The sequence below is a fragment of the Neltuma alba genome, unplaced genomic scaffold (assembly GCF_004799145.2).
Source record: "Neltuma alba isolate B1F8T4 unplaced genomic scaffold, ASM479914v2 tig00003855_pilon, whole genome shotgun sequence".
In the NCBI taxonomy this organism is placed as follows: domain Eukaryota; kingdom Viridiplantae; phylum Streptophyta; class Magnoliopsida; order Fabales; family Fabaceae; genus Neltuma; species Neltuma alba.
The window spans coordinates 20,392-38,731 of NW_021633449.1; the positions used below are offsets into that span (position 1 = coordinate 20,392).

An 18,340-nucleotide genomic window follows, 5' to 3' on the forward strand; every position below is an offset into this window, starting at 1 on the left:
AGGAGCGAAAAGTTGGCACTTCAGTATATTCCATTGAGTGCGTCGGCCAGAAACAGAAATAGATGGCAAAGGCAAAAGAGGGTCATATCTAGCAGAAAAAAGCCTCAAGCGTGATGATAAGGTTGTAGAACTTGTATATCATTTGGAACCTAATATTTTAGCATGAAAAGGCAAGCCGAGGCAGGGAGAAGGGAGCAGACCAGACCCAAGGGCCTAGTCAGAAAGCCATACACTTCGTCATTCAAAGACAAAAGCAAACACCGAGATCGCAAACTGGGCCCCTAAGCAGTATCAAAGAAGAAGAGGTACGGCACGTTCTGGCCATGAAACAGTAACGCCTCCCAATTTGTACACGTGAGATTCCTTGTCTTTAGAGGACCCGGCTTGGACCCGGCTTTCCTCCTTTTCTCTTACGGTCCGCCGCCCTCCTCTACCCCAAAACTACATCGTTTTGGGGTAAAATGGGGATGGTGAACACTTTTTTTTTTTTTTTTTTAAAAAAAGATTATCCAGACGCCTCAATTTTTTTTCCAGTGATACCTAATATGTTATAATAATTTCTAGCACACTCAGAACTCTTTGAATATTTTTCTAATACTACCCAGTATCTAATATCTTAATATCTGAAATTTGAAATATTTTTTGAGTAACACTCAATATTTAGCAGTTGACGCTGTAAAATATTTTTTTTAGTAGCATCCAGTATTTTAAAGTGATTTTCAATACATTTAACACCTAAAATATTTTTTAGCAATGCTCAGTATCTTAAATAGTTTAGGATACTTTTTGCTACTTAAAAAATATATATATTAAGAGTAAAACTGCACCAAAAAATATAGTTTAACGGTTCCAAAAATTATCTTATTACATTAAGTGTAGTAAAGATTATTTTAAGATATTAGATACTTTCAGAATAATATTTTAGACTGTTAGATGTTATTTTGAGGGGGAAAAAGAAAAAAGGTGCCAGCATTCCCCTTTTACCTCAAAATGGTGTAGTTTTGAGGGTGGAGGATGGGAGCGGACCGTAAAAGAAAAGGAGGAAAACCAGGTCCGTCTTTAGAAGGATCCGTGTCAAAGGGTGGTCGAAAGCGCTGTCTCCCATCAAAAGGATAAAACACATCTGCCAATAGCTGCCAAACCCAAAATCATAAAACAGATATTCTTCTGCCTCTTCCAGCAGTCCAGCTTGGCCTAGCACTTCAATCATGCAAGCATAATGTTTAAATGATGGTTTGATCTCATATTTGTCCATCATTAAATAGTCCTGAGCTTTATCAACTTTGCCTAGATGTTTACAAGTTGTCAAACACATCAATCAAACTTACGTAATCTGGCTTTAAACTTAAAGAAGATTCAAGTTCAGAGAAGAACTCAACTGCTTCTCTTTCAAGACCATTCATGGCTAGCCCTATAATAATGGAGTTCCTGCCAACATGATGATCCTTTCCTAGGACACTCCTCAAACACTTGGAGAGAGCATTTTCAATAGATCCACATTAGCAATATATGTCAATTATTGCTGTCACAACAATAACGTTAAACTCAAAGTCATTCTCATGCAATCACGCATGAATCCATTTTCCTTGTTGAAGTAAGCCCATGAGTACAAGCATTCAACAAGCTTACTATTATAAACTCACTAGGCTCAACCCCTTCTTCCTGCATCCTGTGAAAAAGCTCTAATAATGCCTCTATTAGTTTCCTGTTTCTTACAGACTCGCTAATCATAGAATTCCATGTGACAGAAGCTCTTGTAAGCATTTCATCAAACAGGTTCTTGGCCTCTTCAATTTCCTAGCATTTAGAAAGACCTATGATCAATGAGTTCCAAATTATAACACCAAATTCAAAGAGACCATCAAACACTCTCCTCGCTTCACTCAAGAGCCCATTATTCACATACATATGTACCAGTCAACTACGAATAAATCCATCATTTTCAAGACCCAATTTCAAAACTCTCTCCCATGAAGATGAGCCCCTTCATGTCCAAGACCCATTTGAGCATGTAAGAAAAACCGACACTCAAGTTGAGTCTCTGAGGACAACATTTCAACGAAATGAATGATATACTAGTTAGATAAAACAACAAGGCACATCAAACTATCATTCATAAAAACAGCAAGACAGAGAAGAGCAACATTAAAGGAAGTTTTCAACATTGCGGAAGAAGCATGGTACCATACCTAAATTGAACTTAAACTAAAGACAAGCTCTCTTGTTCGTATAACTTCGTAGCTCTATCAAATGGAACCACCAAAGCCGTTGCCCTTGCCCACTAAATCGTATACATGAAAACCCACTAAATGGTACAAATTAAATTTTAGTTGAAAAATTGACTAAATTAATCAGTTAGGGAGAGAGAGTATAGATTGAGGACTCACTTATTGAGGATTGAAAAGGGAGGAAGCAGAGACTGTGGACTAGAAATGTTGGGGGAGTGAGGAAGCAGCAATGAGGGAGAGAGGAGTAAGGAAACGAGCGTGCTGGAGACATCGATGAAGTGAGGACGAGCACTGAGAGTAGAGAATGGGCCATGAACACTGGAGGACAAATCTTCAAGCCGCCCTATTTTTTGAAACAAGAAATTAGGGAGTTTAGTACAAAAAATTTAAAAACATCTAAAAGTTGTTTTCTGTTCTTAGTTTTTCAAAACAAATTTTTACTTTCTTGTTTTTAAAAACAGTAGACTAAAACTCTCTCGTGCGTTGCACAGGCTGTGAATTATAAATAATTTTGTCATAGTTTTATAATGCATGCAAAATTTGAGCATGGATGTTTTGTCATAATTTAAGCTTACTATAGTCAAATGAAATAAAAGTTGTTTTTTTTTTTTACTGTTAATCCAAAGATATCTTAATAATTGAAGGCAATCTTTTGTAGTTTATTCATCCTCATTTTAAACTCAAATATGACTTTTCAAACTAAATATAAGAGACAAAGAGTTTCCTTTGATATCAAATATAAAATGTCAATCTGTTTCATCTCTTAATTTTATAATTTGTTTTAAAATATCCTTATTAATTACACATAATAAAGGAATTATAATACACATAATTAAAAATGATATCATAAATGACTAATTTAATTAATTTTGTTAATATCTATAAATTAGTTATTTAGCTTTTACATTAAGAAATCATCAATAACATTTTTTCAGGAAATAAATAAAAAAATTGCTCCTGATTAAATCGCTAACCTTTCTGCATACTACCAGGCCCAATCATGAATTGTCTCTAAAAAGATTTGTCTCAGATCAAGAGTGTTGTCCCGCATCAAAAGGATAAAACACATCGTCCAATAGCTGCCAAACCTAAACCTTTGTGATTTGCCGTACTGAAAAGCTAAGTTTTTTTTTCTTTGGGCTAAGTAATAGGTATTCTCTCACTAGAGAGGCAATATAATCCTTTTTGAGATACTGTTAGTAAGATAAATCAAATATAGAATATGTAATCTATCTCTGTATTATTCCAGAATCAAAGATGACACAACATTTACAAAGAATCCTTAATCCCATAAGCAGATGGAAACATTGGAATTGGAAATGCAAATACAAGAGAATCTTTTTTTTTGTTTTGGAGGAAAATGCAAGAGAATATGAAATAACAGAAAGTAGCAGAGAATTTGTCAAAGAGAAGAGAATAATTAGAGAGGAGATATTCCAAAAGCTTGCTTGCCCCTTCCTCCCTGCGTCTAACAGTTTTTATTCCTCTTTCTCCCATCCGGTGGTCCTGCGAATCTGATTTCCTCTATGGGGCACATGTGCAGAGCTTTCCCTATTCAGGCTTGTATCTCCTAGACCTTCACTCTCTTGGGCTGCTTGATCTGCAATACTACCAGGCCCAATCATAACAATTAGGCACTAAATCTGAGTACATGAGATTCGAACCTTGACTCGATATGTTGTAAAAGATTAACCCTTTTCGTTTGACCTAATCTCCATTGGTAAAACTAAAATAATTTAAACGGCATGTGTTGTGTAGGACATGAACTGGGGAATTATCTTAAGACATTTGATCTATCATCTTTCTCTCCCTGTATTGCTTTCACTGCAAATTGCAAGTTCATCAAAATGCATCATCTTCTTGAAATTCACTTACATTGGAGGACATCACCACCAAAATATATTATGCTTCAACTAGCTAGCAACATTAGGACATGGAGCTATAAATTGTCTTGATATATAATTAAAAATATAACAAATTCTTTCGTCACAAAAACTGTTAAACTTTAATGGGTAATCTAAATTTTTAATCGCATGGGAGTTGAAAATTAGAACATGAAACTTTAGGATCCCTAATTTAAAATTGTAAAGTTTGAGGAAGTTATATGCAGGTAATTCAAAGTTCAGAGGGTTTTGAGCATTTAGTCATATATTTAATGAATAAAAATGTATAAATTATAATTATATCAAATGTCAAATTATTAAATATTACAAAAATTAATGTATTCAAATAATCAAAATGTGAAATTTTTTTCCTTATAAAAAAGCCCAAACAATACTCTCTCTCTCTAAATGTCGATAAATTTTAATATCAGGAAAAGTATGATTTTCAAAAAAATTTAAATACTATCCATCTCATGGCTTGGATAGAAAAAATATACGAGCTACTTTCAAAAGATCGTCTGACAAAATGAAAGTTGAACGAAGAAAAATTCACCGGATGACCTGAAATTTTTTTTTTTTCCAAATTACATAGTATAATCTGAATGGGAATGGCCGTGAAGGGCATTTGACGCTGTTCTAGAATTTTTACCAATCGTGATTTATCTCCTCTCTCGTGTAAGCAACTCACTAGTCATGTGTGGAATTCCCAAGCTTAGGAGATTCACTTCAACAAGATTTTTAATTTATATTCATATTTATTCATTAAATATTTTAGTATTTCAATTTTTTCAATTAATAATTAACTCTAATTTTAATATTTCGCTTAAAATTATCACATTATATACTATCAAAAGCGCTGAATACCTGATAATAATGTAAAAAAATATAACTATGTATTATTCATAAAATTTATGTTATTTTCAATCATTTTACATCTAAAATTTTTTTTATTAATAAGTTTAAATTTGTTAAATTAATCTTTTGATTAAAAGCCAATTTACAACACTAATTAACGTTTATTATAATTTAAGTTATTTTATTATTGTTAATCCAAACACATCTTAATAACTGAAGGCAATCTTTTGTAGTTTATTCATCCTCTCATATATGACTTTCCGAACTAAATATAAGAGACAAGGAGTTTACTTTGATATCAAATATAAAATCTCAATCTATTTCATATCTTAAATTTATAATATTTTTCAAAATATTTCTATTAATTGCACATAATAAAGGAATTATGATGTATATAATTAAAAATGATATCATAAATGACTAATTTAATTAATTTTGTTAATATCTATAAAATAGTTATTTAGCTCTTACATTAAGAAATCATTAATAATCTTTTTTTTTTTCAGGAAATAAATAAAAAAATTGCTCCTGATTACATCGGTAACCTTTCTGCATACTAGATTAAATTATTCTCAATGTCTTCTTTAGCATCTCTCGCGTAGTTTTTTGAATTCCAAATTTAATGAAGGGCATTTAAAGCAAAAGCCATTAGATGATCCAAATACAAGTAGCCAGTCGAAGATTACAAGCTTCCATTTGCACAGTTTGAACTTCAAACTAAACTGGGCTCACCTGTTGGGGGCCCATTTTTTCCGCTATGCCAACTAATTTTGGGGTCGTCTTGCATATATTTTTCTTCTTTTATTTACTTTTTTTCAGTATTGGTTCGAAAAAGATATACATATACTCATCCAATTCTTAATATAAAACTTAATTAACTAATTTGAGTAAATTAAAAATATTAGTTAAATTAGTTAATATAATATGTTTTTTTTTAAAAAAACACCATAGGCATCTTCCTTAATTTCATCTCTCTCTCCTTCTCCTATTTGATTACTACTGAGAGAATATCAATGGGTTAATTTAGAAAAAAATTGATAAATATGTAAAATAGATCTTATATATAGAACCACCACTAACCATCTAAGTAAGTCTTAGATTAAATACCAAAGCAGTATAATCTATTATACTCATTTGTGATGATGTGTCACATTTAGAATAATTGAATAATATTGTATTAAAAAAAAGAATAATTGAATAATAACTCGCATGCATTTTACCGTTGTTCTAACCAGTTATACTATACATGTTATGGGTTAAAGTATAATTTTTGCCCAAAAAGTAAATTTAGATAAACTAGATCCTAATAAAAATTGTGGAGTAACATAATATATGAAAGTTTTAAAATCAGTATGATATTATCCTTTTCTTTGGCAACATGTTATTATACCTTTGAAAAAAAAAAAAAACTCAACATTGGGTGAAAAAAAGCCTTTCAGAACTGTATTAATAGTTAAAGTAAGGATAAAATATTCTTGCACTTCTATTCTAGCATGGAATATTGCAAATAAGAGTGAGTGGCCACCATTGGATCAGGGGAGCTCTCTTACCAATTACTAGATGTCTGTTTGAATTATCTTATTCTAAATGATTTTGAGCTGTACAAGATGGACGTATGAGGGGATCAATTTTGTCTTATAAGGCGCAAAAATACCTTTTTAAAGCTAAACCAAACGCTCGTCGGAAACTGGGGATGTGATTGAAAATGATATATAGGAAATGGAAAGCGCATTAATCATCAAGCAATTAAATATAGACTTCCAAACATAACTGATAATTCATAATAAGATAAAACTAGTTCCCTGATCACAAACCAGATCGTCACTCTCACACGCACGCCGTCAGAAGAGGTATGATTTCCTGTGCCTTGTCCTTGTTTCTCCATCAATCTCCGAAGATCTCTTTCATTCTGCAACAGTCATGGACACAAATCACAGCATGCATTTATCAAAAATGCCAAACAAGTGATGAAGGAGATCACACAAAAGCATTAGTTGCTTGGAACATAAGAAGGCCCAGATCCTCACCATCACAAATCTCCCTCTCAAATTATTTGAAATACAAGAAAAAGGACGAAACAGGCTAAGACTCACGGGTTTCACTTCTTATTCAGATCACCTGTTTCTGGAATATAATGGCACAAACATCAATAGCGCACAACTTTAAGTTTGTGTGGGCCTTTTTCTTGTCCTCGTGAGCAAGAATTAAAGCTTGTTTATCTTTCTTTTCTTCTTTTTTCAAGTACTTCTAGAGGGAGATAAGTGATGGTGAGGATCTGGGCCTCCGGGCTGAGACGGGTAGGCAAATCTTGTGTTCCAAGCAACTGATGCCTTCCTGTGATCTTCTTCACCACTTGTTTGGCATTTTTGATAAATGCATGCTGTGATTTCTGTCCATGACTGTTGCAGAATGAAAGAGATCGTGGGAGATTGGAGGAGAAACAATGACAAGGCACAGGGAAATAGTCATGAGCCTCCATTTCCTGCAGCTCACACCATAATAAGACTTGAGTATGTAAATGGTGTGGGGAGTCTCTGGACAGAATTGCTAGGTATATATAGAAGCACCCACTGATTTTTTTTATTCTGCACTTTAGCATATGCATGGAACTTTGCTTTTTATGCAACGAAGTGCTTTTCATAAGATTCCCAAATCAAAAACTAAAGTTGATTTCTTTTAAAAAATAGAAGTCTTCGCCGAAAACTGCGGCATCCATCTGTCATCAATCTCTTTATGTCCCATATCAGCCGCCATTACTAGTTTTTAATGAAGAAAAATTCAGTGCTCTCTCCACCATCTTCAACTATAGGTATTACCATTATGATTCAACTAAAGCGAATTCTTTTATGTGATAGTGTGGCATAAAGTTTACCGCATATGATATCTACATACACCTAAATGGTTGGCTAAAAGATATATTGGCAAATCTCATAATCTCAGCATGAACGGTTGGCTTTTGACCTAAGCTAAACGATGGATTCGTTGGGGACCACGCACCATCTGACAATAATACCAAGGTGGCAAAACTAGGCTTAGGGGGTGTTTGGCAAAATCTGAAAAGGTGCTTTTTAGACCCAAACCATAGTTTGGGCCAGATATTTGCCAAACATATGTCAAAATGAGCAAACCATGGTTTAGGCCAAAATTATAATTTTAAAATAAACAGATTCATTTTGTTTCTTGGCGCGAATTTGGGGGCGTTGGTGTCATTATTATGACTGTCAAAGGACATCCAACTGTATATGACAAAAACATTCCCACATTCAATTACAAGCTTCCTTCTTTTCATTCTTTTCATTCCATCTTCACTCCTTCAGACATTATATATTAATTATTTATTAATTACATTTTCTTATACATTATTTATTATGTTGGCAAAAAATATATTATTAACAAATTTATTATTTCAAATTGAAATATATTATAAAATCTATTTTTAGGTAATTATGATATTAACTTGTATCCTTTTTAGTAATTTGTACAAATAAAAAGTGCTTTTGATAACAACTATTCAAATACTCTTACTTTATAGAATCACTTTTTTATAAAATATATTGTTCCTATTCTCAAAAATAACTTTTTTTTTTCTAGAAGCTGTTTTCCAAACTATAGTTTGATTTTATCCAAACACCCCTAAAAAATCTACATTCCCAAGTTTCATCCAAAAAGAAAAAGGTTGGCCCTTGAATATGATGAAAAGAACATTCATTGTACCCCATACATATCAATACTCAAGTGGGACTGGGAGAGTCACCACGTGAGGTTCTTTGGACAAGGGGGGGTGTATAGTCAAGGCCTTTGTTACTTTTTGCAGTACTTTATGTTGGAAATGGCGTGTCAGTGTCAAATACTCAGATTAATTAAACTTCCGTTTGGCAGTCTTTGCTGGTTTGGAAAAGGATCGATCACCATTCACTTTTCTCACTTTCAAAAGAGGGACAGATGGAGCCCCAGAAATCTGTAAGTGATATGTCTGTTGGGACCTCCCTTAACCTTTTTATATGTATTCCTCAGCCCTAAACGAATTTTGCACCTGAAATATGATCTGTTTCACTGACATCATGTAGAAGCAAAACTCTGCGTAGAGGTAGCTTAGAGTAGAAATGACAGATTAAGATTGATCATCTTAAGTAAAATTAGTTAATGCATAGCTTAGAGAGGTTGTTAGAATCATTCAATGAAGTCCATTTGTAGAAGAAAATCACCTAGCCCTTGCACACAAGAAAATGGCCGTTGCTAAGAGAAAAGTATCCATTCACCAACCGTGATAAGTGCGTCTGATAGGTTTGTAGAAAGAAGCTTGTCAACAGTTTAGACAAAGGAACAAATGAGGAATGAGAAGAATTTAGTGTTTGAGAGTATACCTTAAGGTATATTCATGTTAGAAATGATGGTGAATTTTTTTTTTTTAAAGTAGCCAGATTAGAAAATATAAATTTGCTATTAGAAATCAAAAAGTTTTCAATATGTTTGAGGACATTAATGCGGCTGTGGAAAAAAGTAAATACTACATTTACTTCTTAATATAAGACTCAGTTAACTAATTTAAAGAGATTAAAGAAGTTAAATAAATTATTTAATTATAGACTATATTACATAATTTCTTTAAAATACTTATGTATGTTATTAAATTATATATTAATTTATAAGTTAAGCAAATTTGTTTTAAAAAAAATGATAAATATAAATGTTTTAAAATAATTTATGTAGTTTTTTTAATCTTCTTAAATTAGTTAATTGTGTCTTACATTAAAATCCAAAATAGTATTTGTTCACAACTAGACCAACTGTTGATAAAGACTGAAGTTTTGGCAGTTACTTGCTTTGTTAAAAAAAAAAAAAAAAAGAATAATAGAGCAAAACAGAGAACTTACTGACAAACTTGACTATTTGTCAACAAACCTTCAAGAGCATTAAGAACAGGACACGATTGTTGACAAAAACACAAAATTATCAACTTAATGAATACATAAATCAAATGCCATTAAGGTATGAAAACCTGACCCTATAAAAACTACGTGAGAATAATTTAATTTACTATGCAGAAAGGCTAACGGCTTAATGGGGGGCAATTTTTTTCTATCGATAGCTTGTATGAGACTAGGGAGAGGATCAATGAACTACAGAACATCTGACTTCAGTTATTTCTTCCATCTTTTCTGTTCTTTTTAGCATCATATAAAGTAGCCAATCGAATTGTTTGGTTCGTATGCTTTCATCTCTACGTTCCATTGACTGCGTTCAAGCTGACTCCAGAGAAGTGCATAGGATGCAAAGACAAATAACCATACCATCTCCTCTCCTAAATATAAAAATTAGTTTATAGTGTAATTTATGTTACAAATTAATTTTTATATTTAGGACTCGAGATGGTATGTAAAAGGAAAGTGATGTAAGTTTGCAGCACTTCTGATTTAGAACCAGATAAAACACATTGAATGAGTCGAAGATTACAAAAGCTGCCGAACATAGACGTTTTGCATGACTCTAAAAACCGTTAATAATTTGCGCAGCTTGGAGATCAGAACATCACCAAAAATTAGTAATAAACTCAACGCACTAAAGGAGAATATGTTCTTACAAGGAAAAACCATTTTACAAGCACATATACTTTCTTTTAATTTTTAATTTGCTTTTTATGTATTTGTACTCTTGATTAAATCATCTAAATTTTCTCTATTAGCACCGTGAGCCCTTGAAACTTTGTTGTGGTAGCACTGTTAGCCCCCAATACATCAATGCTTGGTATCTATCGAAGTACAAACTTTCAGGTTCAAGGTCCATGTCCTTTGATTGCTTGTTCGTGTATGTTATTCTACTGCTTTCTTCTCAGATTCACATGCCAGACTGTTGTTAATTGCTTTTAGTTAAATTGTGTTACTATGTACCTTTATGTCAAATTTTTATAAAATCCATATGAGCTGTATCTGTGATTATCCAAAAGGCTCAATAAATCCTTCTCATTTTGTTCTTCTAAATGAGAATGAGCCTTCACAACATAAGGGAACTCTCTTCCATATATGTACGATGCACAAGCAGCTTTGTATGTCAATAACTGCAAATCACCTGCACCAGAATAACATTGAAGACAATAAATTAGCATGTCTTGTACAAGCAATTAATCGCTGATATGTTACGTTGTATAATTAACTGAATAGAAACCCCAATTTATTAAAAAGAGAAGTAGTGATTTAAAGGCATTAGAAGATATATACCAGCTTGAATTTCTGATTTACAATTCTTTGATCCAAAATGTCGTCTTTTCCACCACCTACTCCGCACCTTCCAAGGCTTCTCTGTAAATACTTTTGGGATGCCGCTTGGGAAAGATCTAACGTGTTTTCTGAGCTCATCTTCACTATCATTTACGCATGTAGACATGCAATCTTCCTCATAGCTAAATAATATAAGGAAACAAGAAGCAAACACCTTCCATGTGTAGTGTTCTGCATCTGTAGCATCCAAGTGTGAAGCAATCATTTCTACTAGAGACTCAACATTATAATGCCCTGCAATATATCAAGAGAAATCTGAATATAATACACACACAGAGCAAAGAGGGCAGGATGAAATCAGAAATTATGGTGGTTTCTGAATCATAACGGAAGGGTCAGTGTGATGATTTATAAAAGCAAAGTACCGTTTAGATGCAGCTTTACAAGCTTTGCTAATGATTCACAACATGTCCGGTCCTTCTTTAATGTATCCTCAAAACAGCTTGCAAGTAAGAGAGAATTGTTTGGTTTCAACCGCTCCAGGAGGATAGCCTTCAATCTAAGAGTGTATAAATTAGTGACATTGGAAAAATGAAGGGAAACAACTTAAGAGTATCACAATCTGCTTGTGTCAAAAACTATCATTCTATCAACAATATGAGAACTAAAAAGATATATCAGAAAAATAATTTTATTCAAACCAATAAAAATATCCCAATCAATAATTTTTAACTGTTCTAAGTTATATTTTAGGTCCTAGGTTTCATTCAGCATATTTGTATTCCTTGCCATTAAGATATCAAAGAACATAAAGCAAACTAAATGATTCAAGTTGTGCAAGTATGCATTTCACAGGAGTAAAGGCATAACTTCAGCTAGCATGATTGCTAGTGTTCGTCCGCAACTGTCTCACTTATTGCCCCTTGGCATCTTACCAGATACTAGGGGAAGGCCTGGGGAAAAATATTCCCTGCGTAGAACAGGACACTGGGGAAATGTAAAGGAGGTGGAGGGAGGCGATGGAGAAATAACCAGAAAAATCCCATTCACATAGTGCTCACTGAATTTAACTATTCTGGAGGCGTACAAGGTATGTATTCTCAACAACCATATAACTAGCATGTAGGAAAAGTCATGGACAGCATGCAAGAAGAAAAAACCCTATCACCACTTTCACTATGACATTAGAGAAACGTCCAAATCTCTAAACCCATAATACATCTCATCAGCCTCATTATCACAAGTTTAGTGTGCTAAGGGGAAAAAAAAAAAAACAACCAGGTCTGCTGTGGGCCATAACTCTAGTCATGCATGGTTAATCAATAAACTAAGCATGGCAAAGAAATAACTATAGAGGTATGACATTCACCCATCCTATGCATACGATGAGCTACGGGGTATGTACCTAAATGGAAGAGCAGAGTCAGAAGTCCGGCACTGCTTCTCAAGTATATTTAGTGCCTCATCAACTTGACCTCCAATCAGCAAAAGCTGGCAAAATAAAGAAATATTAAAATGAAAAAGGAATGCTGGCATCTAAAATCATTTCAACATACAGAAACTCCGGATATACAATTTGAACATTACGAACACTCATGTAACGTGTATGCATATGATCATGGATGCTTAGCACCTGTATCAACGGTAGTAATGCTGCTAATGCAGAGGGGGTTGAGTCAAGAGCCCTCTGTAAATACTTCACTGCATCTCTGAAATAGCCATTAAGCAGTTTGTTGTGCATGAAAATGAAATTCTCCAAACTGTGGTGGTCAGGCAAATGCAAGGGTAACAACTCCGAATCAAGTCCCCCTAAGTAAATGTAAAAGAACATTAGTAATGCAATCAAAGGTGAACCAAAGGGTACCCACACTCACCCTAAATATGCTGCGTAATATGTGATTGAAAGAGACTGATCAGATGTTAATAAAATAAAGAAAAAATATATTTGGCTCTAATTTCCATTTGTATCTTCTCCTTCTTTGGAGGGAGGGGGCGTAAATCGCCATCTAAGTCTCAAGTATAGAAAAGTTCCCACATATTAAAAAAGCAGAAATAAGAAGAAAGCATGGTTTTCACTCAGAAGATATTAGGGAGAAAATCAAGACACAAATACAAGAACATATGTGCAACTGAACCCATGTAGCTGTCGTTGCCAACAAAACATAGATTTGTTCTCCGGTCAACAGTTTTATCAGCCAAAAATGGGGAAATAAATTTTTGTTACAAAAAGTCCTATAACCAACATAAGAAACACACCCATACAATGAAACAGATTAAACACAAGATACAAATTTTGGGTAAGTTTCTCATCAAAGACATTTCAAAGATTACAGGATCCATTGTAAAGTTTTGAAGATTAAGAGTCATATGCACATAACTCGAATTTCATGGAATTCTGTACATTTTAGCCCTTAAGATTCTTAATTGTCCCATCACATTAGAAACTTTAGGTTTTCCTCTTCATTGGAGGAAACCATCATAAAGTGACCTAACCAAACAAATTTAAGGCCCCCAAGACAATTATAAGAAAGTCTTGGAAGAAAAACATAACAAGCTAATAAAAAAAGGGAAAACTCAAAAGAAATAGATGAGAAGAATATATACTGAAAATTTACCAAGAGCATATAAAGAAGAGGCATCTTGCATATGAAATCTGTTATTAAAGTCAGAGTCTCCATTTTCTGTATGTTCTTCAGAATCCATGTAAAAACCTTGAGGCTGGAAATTTGAAAGAGGTTTTTCTCTTTGATGGTCAACATTGATCTCCATAGGAGCACTCATGTCTTGGTCAACCCCAGCATCGACAGATATTTTTTTATCATTACAGACAGATGAATTTGAGTCACATTTATAAAAAGCCTCTCCTATATGGGTTTCAACTGTATTATGCCACTCTGATTGTCCGCGTTGATTGCTGAATTCATCTCCCTCTATATATGAGGTCCGTGGGGAGTCAATTTCGTCTAAATCTCTCCATTGGAACTCTTTCGGGATACAGGAATACCACAACTCATAGAATACCAAACCCATCATCATATTTGCCATAAAATCATGATCAGACCCATTTTCTTGCTTGAGGCTAAAAGAAGAAATGAGAGGAATAGCCAAAAAGTTAAAATTACATGGTCTATTTTCAAGAGAAACACATCATAAAAGAAGCACTTGCATTGACAATACAAAAAAGAAATCTAAATTCTAAAACATTAATATATCATTAACCAGATAGCAGCAACAACTTAGATACAGTAATGAAGTTGCTCAAAAAAGAAAAATTTCCAATTTCCTTTGTTGGCCATAGAAACTTGACCAACTACAACACAGAGTAATAAACAAACAGCATTCTTGTTTGTTTTTTGTTTTATATAAGGGCTATTACCAATTAAAATTTCACCCTCCCAATCTAGCATCCCAATGGTATGTTCAGACTGTATATAATATGCCAAGCAAGCAGAAAAAGAGCACAAATCTGGGTTTTGAAAGCTTCTAATCAAGAAAAGCATGCTAAAAGGCCTTCCTCCAATTTCCTTTAAACAAAGCTTCTGAAATATGCCCCTACTTTCCTTCTATGCCTCACTAAAAGCCATTCATTTTAGGCACACACAATCACTTGCTGTAGAATATGATTATTAGAGTTATGTTGGAGAAAACAGAAAAGCTCTAATCCAGGAAACTTGTTTACTGTAAACCAGAGAGTATAATACCAACATATATCCATTGGCGGTACTAGGAATAACAATTTATACTAAGTGTACCTATCATGGCCATAAGTACTTGTCATAAATGTGAGAAAAAATAGACAAAGTGATAATTATTAAAACCGTAATATATGTATTGTGGACAATCTGTTTCAAAGAATGTCATAAAACCTTCGCAGAAAAAGGAATGGCTTACACTCAGTCAACTAAATTACGACACAATACTAGGCATATTGATGCTGCTCATCTTTCTTTGCAAAAGCAAATGAACACACATTAACCAAAAAAAGGATTAATCACAAAAGAACAAAATACATACCATAGCACAGCCTGGTATGCTTCCTCAATGTTGCCTTGCATAATAAAAAACAGTATGAACTCCAAATGAACAGCAAATCTGTTCTGCTCCACAAGTAACTTTATGTTAATAACTGAAGTCTCAGGAAACATCCTAACGTCATGAATGCAAACACAATGGCTCCATGGCAAATTGGACAATCAATATAAAGGACGAAGAAAAATAATCTATTCTTTTTCACTTGACCATGAAAGGCCTAAAGACATTTCCATCCAGTATACACAAAATCAAAGTTGAGGAAACATTTTTTATTATTCTGTAAAGCTTACTCCTCATCTAAAGAAATGAATTGGTAGCAAATATGGAAACTTTCCTATCTATTATGGGCTCCAAAGGATAAGTTTCCTCCTCCTGAATGGGATTGCAACAATCTGGATATAAATGGACATAAATGGACATAAACTATACACCGAAAGAAAGCAGGTGCACTCTAGAAGACAATACTCTCCAATGATTCATAATATTGTTTGGTCTTTATTTGTGCCTTTCCTACAACTACTCTTACCCCAGTCCATTATTCCCCATAGCTTTACCATGATAATATGCTCGTTAAAATAATTGTTAACACCACCAAGGCATTGAGAACAAGTCAAAATCAGTTAGAATCCAGCAACATTGGAAACATTCAACAAAAAGATGGTCATTTTGCGGCACTTAGGAAAAAGTAATATGAAATATACCTCTACCGGCCAATACTTCATCGATCCATTCTTCCTCATCCAAACATCATAGATGTTCTTGATTCTCGTAGGACTGATACGACTATTTTCAACATGTTTGAGAAACTCAAGTAAAACCTAGAGATGTAACAACATAAAACCTGGTATTGAGAATCTAAATCAAAAACAGATTATCAAGACAAAAATAAATAGCAGCATAGTACTAGGTGGCATGATTATCAAGAGAGCACTAAATGTGTACCAAACAGATTAAGCCGCTTCAACCATTTTAACAAACTTCCGGATATGAAAGTGACATGTAAATTGTATGTTTTTCAGCAAGCTAGACTTCTGAGTCTAGAACTATATTTTTCATCTCATCTTGTTAACTCATATTTCTAGAATAAATTGCACCCCATCAACAAAACAAATTATAAAAAATTTGTTAACATTATGGTTTAAAAAAAAAAAATTCTTAAGTGGTTAAGTAAGCCTTAACACATATCTTCAAATATTCAACCTCCCACACAAAGCTTCCTCCAGACATTAACATGTCTAGGTAGTAATGTCTCCAGATAAAAATGAAGGGAAAAAATCCTTCCTTCAAAACAGTTGAGATTTAGATTGGCAGCTGACAAAAGTCCATCTTACAATAGCATATAAAATTCTTCATCCAGACATCAAGTTTGCACCAAAATGGTATAAGCATGTTTGGATGGGGATAATGGAAGGAAAGGGTCAGGAAGGAAATGCTTCCTTGGAATCTCTGACTTGTTTGGGAGTATTTTGTAAGGAGCGGGTGGAGGACAGATGATTTTCCACTAACCCTTGAAAATCTTCAGAAGCCTCCCAGGATACCAAACATTGTATACATTTAAGCTTCCTAGATCTAGAAATTTTAATTTTGAGAGATAAATCAACCAGTAGATATTAAGGTATCAACAAATCAAATCATATTCGAGCATATAATAATAGATAAATGTGTGAAAACATACGTCAGACTTATACATTTCATCTTTTTTGTTTATTATGCAGTTAATTTAAACATAGGAAAGGAAAATAATTTAACCATCTGTTTTCCTCTTCTCTCCCCACTTCTCCAGGGGGAAGGATTACGCGAGGGATTTTCCAAAATGGCCAGGAAATTTCCCATAACCAAGAATCCCATTTCCCAATCCCAAATTTTAAAGTTACTGCAACAATGCCAGAAAACCAGAACAAATAAGTTTATTCAAAACAACTGGTTTCATAGCCAATACATTCTATGCATGCAGAACTGGAGACAACCACTCCCCTTGAACCTATAACAAAAATAAAGACATAAAAGACATCAAAACTTTAAAAAGGAAAAAAAAAAAAAATTCATACCCAAAACTTAAACTGATTATCAAAAGGTGACTTTTCTTTAACCGTTGCCTGCAGATACACACTAAGTACACCACTAGCTTCCCCCCATTTTTGCTGTTTCACGAGTCTCTGCAATATAATCCGCAATCTATACTGATTTTCTGACCTCAATTTGTGAGGACACAATCCTAGAACATAGGAAGGCTTTGTCAATGATAAAATGATTCTTTTGACAAGCTTTTCTTCTTTGGCCATGCGATCATCGTGAGGAACCCCCTTGGACTTCCTTTTCCGACCATGAACTTTTATAGCAGTGTCTCCAATCCCCGGTTCCTCAGCTTCCCTATACCAAGTATGAAACACCGTATCAGCATGAAGCTATTTAACACGAGTTCATCACAAGTGAAGATACAGAGAAGGGAGGAGTTCCTGTATATAATAACATAACTAGCATTCTTAGCTTTATATTTTTAACATAAAGTTTCTTAATTTACATCCCAATTACCCAATTATTGTGAACTTATCTAAACTTAAAAATCTCTAATTCCCTCAATCCGGTTTCAGCTTCCACGTATGACGCATATTCCCAACGCATAAAAACAACCAAATGAACGAATCCATCTTTAAAGCCCCTAAACAACATTTTTCCTCATGCCAATAAAAGATCCCCTCCATTGCAAGGAGTCACAAGCTCGGCATTTTTTATAATAACAGTTGGATAAAATTAGCAAGAAGCATTGGAGTCAGCGTGATAGCACGATGAAATAAACGGAAGAAAATGTAAACCTATGTTCATGGTGTTGAGGGCTTGGGGGAGGATCAACGGGGGTGATAGCGAGGTCGTCTGAATGAATATCTTTGTTCATGAACTCTTCCACGGAAGAAGCCATCGTGGCAATGCGTCGAACGGAAAAGAGCCTTTTGTTTGATGGATTAGATGAGAGAACTGAGAAGAGCAGCAGAAGAAAAGCAGAGCACAGAGTATAGCAGCTCCACCGCTACTATATGCTTCGCCTGCTTTCTTCTTCAGTCGCCCAATGGTAGCTCAGGGATGAATGAATGGAGAACGCTCAAACGCTCCGTCACCGTCAAAGGAGGAA

At 34.1% G+C, this 18,340-nt stretch overlaps 1 protein-coding gene and 1 pseudogene across 1 annotated transcript; both read right to left on the reverse strand.

The window, feature by feature from the left end:
• Positions 1-985: 985 nt before the first annotated feature.
• Positions 986-2,054, reverse strand: LOC114742681 (pentatricopeptide repeat-containing protein At2g42920, chloroplastic-like; annotated as a pseudogene).
• Positions 2,055-10,495: 8,441 nt separating this feature from the next.
• On the reverse strand, positions 10,496-18,259 carry LOC114742677 (uncharacterized). Its single transcript, XM_028930903.1, has 10 exons — positions 18,027-18,259; positions 17,262-17,583; positions 15,915-16,031; positions 15,196-15,278; positions 13,797-14,260; positions 12,815-12,990; positions 12,587-12,672; positions 11,607-11,740; positions 11,182-11,475; positions 10,496-11,032 (listed from the first exon to the last, which is right to left on the reverse strand). The coding sequence occupies exons 1-10, from the start codon at positions 18,128-18,130 to the stop codon at positions 10,857-10,859; spliced, it is 1,956 nt and encodes a 651-aa protein (XP_028786736.1). The 5' UTR covers positions 18,131-18,259; the 3' UTR covers positions 10,496-10,856.
• Between the last annotated feature and the right edge of the window lie 81 nt (positions 18,260-18,340).